This window comes from Punica granatum, chromosome 2 (assembly GCF_007655135.1).
Source record: "Punica granatum isolate Tunisia-2019 chromosome 2, ASM765513v2, whole genome shotgun sequence".
NCBI lineage: Eukaryota > Viridiplantae > Streptophyta > Magnoliopsida > Myrtales > Lythraceae > Punica > Punica granatum.
In genome coordinates this window covers 37521354-37527877 of record NC_045128.1, presented here as the reverse complement: position 1 = coordinate 37527877, position 6524 = coordinate 37521354, and the positions used below count along the sequence as shown (strand labels likewise).

Here is a 6524-nt window from a genome sequence, read left to right as displayed (position 1 = left end):
AATTCGCCCTAGGAGTCCAAAGATAAAATCAGCAGCATGATCCTCGTGAAGAAAGTCTTTGTCTTCAAGAATGATCCTCAGCAAGCGACAATAGGCAAAATCAACAGCATGCTTTCCCCCATGCCCATCGAAAACCCCATAGAAGACATTAAGCCCACCGCTTAGATTCTCGAATCCATAATCATGCGCAAAATTATCCACACAAACATACACATATTCCATACTTGACCGAAAACCGATGTCAGCCCATGCTCCAAAACGGATGATTGGAAAAAATCATAACTCAAAATACTCTATCGCAGTGATGGGTTCGATAGAGACATCTAACATCCTTGTCCTCATCTGATCACAATAATGAAAAAGTTTATCACCTCCAATATCATTTAATAAGGATTTGTTGACAACGAACGTTGGTTTTCCTTGATCATCAAATACAAATTCTGCAACTTCTTCTTGATCTTCATCTGAATATATGTCGAAAATTGGATTGGCTTCATCGTATGATATGTCTTCCATCCTCCGATCCAATTCGTCCTCCTCCGCAGCACGACGTTGATTAGCCGTTCTTTGAGGCGGCATTGCTGATCCAAGAGCGAACCTGGCTCTGATACCAACTAATGCAGCGTACAACGCGAGTAACCGTCACAAACCCGTTGATTCGCGCACGAATACCGGAACTACGACCTTCTATACTTGTTGATTCTACGAATACCAGGAAATAGGCATCAAACTCGAATCGATCCGAGATTGGACAAAGCAAGAAAGCTCTGAATTTTATTGATAATCTGAAAAGACGACTCTTACTCTCCAAACCTAGGGTTTACATCACTTAAATAGAATTAAAAATACCTAAATTGCACAAAAGACATAAACTTTTCCTAAAATTGTAAAAACGCCCAAATAACATAAAAATGCCCGTTTGAGGCCCTAAACGACCGAATTCGGCCAAAATCTCGTCTTTTCACAGCTAAAGGCTGTGAGTTTTGCTCTGGAGGTCGTTTCCTTCGAGATAGGGTCGTCAAAACCTATTTTTCTCAAGATACCAATTCGCCACGTCTTCTGCCGCATCACTAGCCTGGTATCAGCTAGACCCTTTTTCTACTGTGCGTATGAATCTACTATGAGTTTCGACGTGCTGGGACTGAGTATGAGTGAACCCCTCCAGGCAGCTTTGTACTTGGAGTGGCTCAGCCATGAAAAGGAAGAGGCTGACAATAAACCTATCATCACCGCCCAGACAGTATGAATCAGACTTGGGCTCGTCTCAAGAGCGTATCAATTGATCTCGCTGGGACCACCAGCCACATGGTTTTGAAGAAGGTGCAGCCAAGGGAGGCCACTGTGGCACACATGGCTAGTGACAATAGCCATAAGCAAGCACCGCATTCCGGCAACATAGCCCTACCTAACAGCAAATAACAGGAGTGTATCAATTGATCTCGCTGGGACCACCAGACACATGGTTTTGAAGAGGGTGTAGCCAAGGGAGACAACGGTGGCACACATGGCTAGTGACAAGAGCCATAAGCAAGCACCGCATTCCGGCAGCACAGCCCCACCTAACAGCAGATAACATTAAAGCTTTTCTCTAGTTCGGTCCAAGCTTTTTATAGCTAGTGTCATGGCTGGCTCCACATGCCACCTCAGGCCGCCATCCCTGCCTGGAAGGTGATGGTGGCCGCCGGCACCATAGCCAGCTCCCTCCCTTTTTTCTCCGATTGATTTTTTAAAATTTATTTTAAGAATAATTTTCTATTAAATAATCTTTGGTGGGGTCTAGTCGTCGTTTCAAATCGTGTCGCGTAACACCGTCATGTCCACGTCAACCATTACCGTTAAAATAGACAAGAAGATTGACGGCTAAAAACGCAACTAAAACAAAACGCCACACTTTGTATGCAATTTATATAAGGTCATGCGAGAATTAGGAGTTCGAGCAAAAGCTATTAACCCTTATAACTTCTTGTTATTATGGGGATGGCATGAAGTATCTGATAACAGGTAAAGTATATAAAGAAGCCCCGACTTTGCTATGTAAATTTACAGTAGCAATATATTCATTTTGGTCGCTTGTAGAAAGTAACGGAAAAACAATAGGAGGAGCAAAACATATTCGCTCCTTATCCTTAATTCTTGGGTTGATCAAATCTTGCTGCGAGACCATAGGAAGTCTCACGAATGTATCAGCAAAAATGTGAATGACCTGCTTAGATCGACTCGAAAAAAATTAGGATGGACCTAGAGGACACAACTTTGACCCGTGTGTTCTCCGACTTCAACGTCCACATCAATTGTGTATATATTTGGTATAGGCAAGTGCATATTAATTATATGACTTCATGTCTCCAATGATTATTCACCAACAAAGATCAGTTTGCCTCATTTAGTACTGTTAACATGTTACGTTGAATCATTGGTAAAGGGTTCTGCCTTGAGCTGGAGACTATAACATTGTGGTAAATGCATTCGATCTTTATGTCAAAGACTATACAGACCGTCACAAGAAGTTACTCAGGATAACGAAGTGATCTGATTACTGTTGGCTGGCCTTCGACGTAATTCTTATTAAAAATTCCCTTTTTAATTAAAGGCTATTGGAATATATACATATGGAAATATTCATTGGAGAGAGGCCGGCCATTGGAGGGGAAGTGCATATGCATACAACCTCTATGATATGTACATGAAAGCGGCACACAATTTGTCGCCTTACTGTGCTAACAAACCGTTAGGATTTTCTCCAGTTTCGAGATTGTTTCACCTTCAAAAATAATAATTAAAAATGGAAATTATATGTGGATAACTTTGGAATATGGTACATATATACGTGTATATATATATTTTTTGTGGGAAGTTTCAAATTCAATCCTGGCAAGTAAGACTTCCCATGCTTTTTTAATTCTTGTACTGGATGTATATATATATATATATATTTACAATACGGTGACAAATTACATTTGCCTATATATGCGTTTAAATTCTTGCCTGGTTAGCTATAGGTTATTTAGGACCCGTTTGGTTTCGGAGTTTGATTTTAGAATCATGATTTTGATTTTAACTCTACCCACTATATAACAAAAACACACGTTTTCTAAGTCAAATTTATAATATCATCTCATTTGTCATTTTCCACAATCAAAATCAAAATCAAAATCAAAATCAAAGTAACTTTAACTCTGAATTCAAACAGCCTCTTTAACTCTGAAACCAAACGCACTCTTATATTTCCATTGTAGATACTCATCTGCAGATACTCCACTCCTAACATAATGGTTCTGGCTTCCTAGCATGGCCGCTGGAATCAGCTCGATCGAGTTTCAACGTTGTAAACCAAGCACCTTTGGGCACAAAGCGTTTCAGCCAGAAACACATGCGGACCAAAAGGAAGAGCCCGACAATACATGCAGTCACTGCCCACACGATGTATAGACCATTCTTGAGCTCGTCATAATGGTTTGTCATGTGACTGGGGACCACCAGCCACATGGCTTTGAAGAAGGTGAAGCCAAGGCAGGTGACTGTTCCACTCATGACTAGACACAAGAGCCATAGGCAGAATTTGTGGCTCAGCGGGAACCCGCTAATGACCAGGAACAAGACCACAAGTGACCCGAGGAATGAGACCATGTTGTACTTCATGAATTCGTAGTACTCGCCAGGGTAGTAGTAAGAAAGTACCGCCTTCCCGGCAGAACACATTGAGTCTGTGCTGTTTTTGCAGTAACCCTTCATGTCCATAGTGGTGTCGTTCTGCCATACACCGCCCGGGGGTGCAATCGCTGCCTGGAAAGTGCAGGTTGCGATGATGCTGGACACCATCATCAGGGACCCCTTTTGCTCATTCATCCAGTTCCCGCGGTATTCCATGATCGAATTAACAAAGTGCCACACCCGTGCCTTTCGTGACTTGGGGACCGGGCAACGTGCCTCCGCAGGCACTTGTACCGCTCCCGCTCCGGCTCCTGCAGCAGCTAGGATTTCCCGAATCTCCAGGCTCTTGAAGTTTTTGGGGGAGGGGTTTAGTACATCCTCTGTCCTAACTCTCGGTAACTCGTGCAAGAAACTCACCATCTGCGTATGCCGTCAACCCATCAGCCAATCAATTATAGGCTTATAGTACGTAAGATGATATATATACACTTCATTTATCAGATTGACAGAATCATTATAAAGTACATATGTATAGCTGGAAAGATCTATATATATATAAATATCCATATGTGTGCGTGCGCTACGGTACCTCTATCTGATTCAGCATCACAGCTAAGTGCAAGACAGTGTTGCCATGGGAATCGGTCATCTTCAGGACCTCCCCATCATCACTGGTCGAACCCAGCACGAGTTTGAGGACCTCCAAATGGTTGTACTTCACGCACAGGTGGAGAACGCTATCTCCATCATCGACCTTCTTCTTCACAGACTCCCGCGCAAGCTCCGACTTCAAGAGCTCCTGGACCACTGGGATTCGCCCTCTCATGGCTGCTAAGTGGAGCGGGACCCTTCCCTCTTGGTCTTGGATGAGAGAGGCCTTTCCATTTGCTTTCAGCAGCTCCTTTACGATCTGGTCGTGGCCATTTGCTGCTGCCAAGTGGAGAGGGGTGCATTTCTCCGAGTCCTGCTCTGTGGCAAGCTCGGGTCTGAGCTTGAGGAGCCGTTTCGAGAAGTTGAGGTGGCCCATAAGAGCCGCCAAGTGCAGGGGAGTTTCTGCAAATGATGTAAGTGAAACTCGATGGAGTATTACCTTCCCATATTGTTTGAGCAAATCGTCTAGGGCGGCAACTGAACCCGCAATTGCTGCGTCATAGAGAGCTGCAGCTATTGTGGAATGGTTTCCTGGCAGTACGAAGCCGGGGCTACTACTACCGCCTGCTATCTCTAACTTCTCCATCATTTGAATGGCTTTGGTATGTAGCTGTTTCTCAGATTCTGTGGCAGGGAATTTAAGAATGCCGCCACGAAGCAAAGCACGGAGCTGATCGACCACCCTTGTTAACTCGCTCGTTAGATTGATCAGGATGCCGTGCACGTCAGGACACAACTATCAGACCGCAGACTAAGCTTTACTTTACTCACGCTAAACTTTTGTGGGAAGTGTAAGGGTTACCTGAAGGGTATTTATCCATACACTTAGATATATGAATTTTGCACATCTCTAATATCAACAAATAGAAATTCTAAAAGTTGAGTCCTCCTTTTACGTCATGCTCGATGACGGAAGCAAAAAAGATTTCCATTCTCGTCATGCTCTCTCCCTCTTTCAACCTCATCGCATCATTGGAAAGGCCCACCTCCTTAATCCGAACCAATCGAGTTGTCGTTAAACGTTGCTGACATCAGCCCCACTGTGAATAAACACAAAGCGATCCGGTTGTTTAATTAAACTATATATATATATATATCAGTTAATCATTTAAGCTATATATATAGTTCAATTAAGCTGCACATACACACAGATATATATATATATACACACACACACACATAAACAAGACGCATTGCACGGCAATTTATGGCTTTTTCTTGTCCTTTTATAATTTCTAGAAAATACAATAATTTTTCATAATTTTCTCATATGGGTATAGATTTTGGATTTTATATTATCCACCGTCGGCTTTTCAAATTACACCACGTGTCCCATTAACTCTTAGCTCTAATGGTGTTAGTCCTTTAATTTGTCTTTTTTTTTTAATTTTAATGTTATAACAATATTGTCTTATTTACAAAGACTAACTTCCTAGTTCAACAACAATTCTATAGGGCAATATTGATATACAATAACTAAGAATATACAAGAGTCCTTGTATATCTTCTCTCATGTACAACATTCATCTTCTTTTTTTCTCCAGGGATTTCACATTCACAAAAAAAATAAATAAATTTAAAGGATAAATGTCGAGTAATGTCCAGTCTCTATTTTAATTAAAAAAGTTTACATTGAATTTATAGTGTTACAGTACAAAAGAAAATATTTTGAGTCTCATTGTGTCTTTGATTTAGCATCTATACAATTAAAATTTCAAGGATTGTCTCCCATAAAATATTTTAAGAATCTAGAAATGTCCTTATTTCATATTATCTTACAATATTCATCTTCTTTTTTCTTATGTATTGTAATGCTATAAATTCCATCTAAGAAAATATTAATAAAAATAAAGAATAGACACCACTCTTTTTTTTATGAATAGACACCACTGGTCGTTCATAGACGCGATGGTTCAAAATTATATAGAACATGAAATCCATGGAGAAAAAGTGAAGATGAATATTATAAGAAAATAAGGTATACAAGGATTTTTCTAAATTCTTAGAATATCGTATAGGACAAGATCCTTGAATTTTTTACGGTAAGGAGATCCTTCAAATTTAATTGTATAGATTAACAATATTAATCAAAGACACGATCAGACTCGATCTATTTTCTTCTATACTATATGGCTATAAATTCAATGTAAAAGAAACTTTAATTAAAATAAAAATTTGACACCCCTCGACGTTCATATACATAATCCTTTAAATTTATTTTT

General features: G+C 40.5%; 1 protein-coding gene across 1 annotated transcript; it reads right to left on the bottom strand.

Moving 5' to 3' along the window:
- Positions 1-3127: 3127 nt before the first annotated feature.
- LOC116197482 (ankyrin repeat-containing protein BDA1-like) lies at positions 3128-5132 on the bottom strand. Its single transcript, XM_031527638.1, has 2 exons — positions 4241-5132; positions 3128-4071 (listed from the first exon to the last, which is right to left on the bottom strand). The coding sequence occupies exons 1-2, from the start codon at positions 4889-4891 to the stop codon at positions 3262-3264; spliced, it is 1461 nt and encodes a 486-aa protein (XP_031383498.1). The 5' UTR covers positions 4892-5132; the 3' UTR covers positions 3128-3261.
- Positions 5133-6524: the final 1392 nt, after the last annotated feature.

Excerpts from the sequence above, each read along its gene's own strand:
- LOC116197482 (XM_031527638.1), bottom strand. The coding sequence starts at position 4,891 with ATGATGGAGAAGTTAGAGATAGCAGGCGGTAGTAGTAGCCCCGGCTTC. Across the intron at positions 4,072-4,240 it reads TGATGCTGAATCAGATAGAG|ATGGTGAGTTTCTTGCACGA; the intron begins GTACCGTAGCGC and ends CGGCATACGCAG.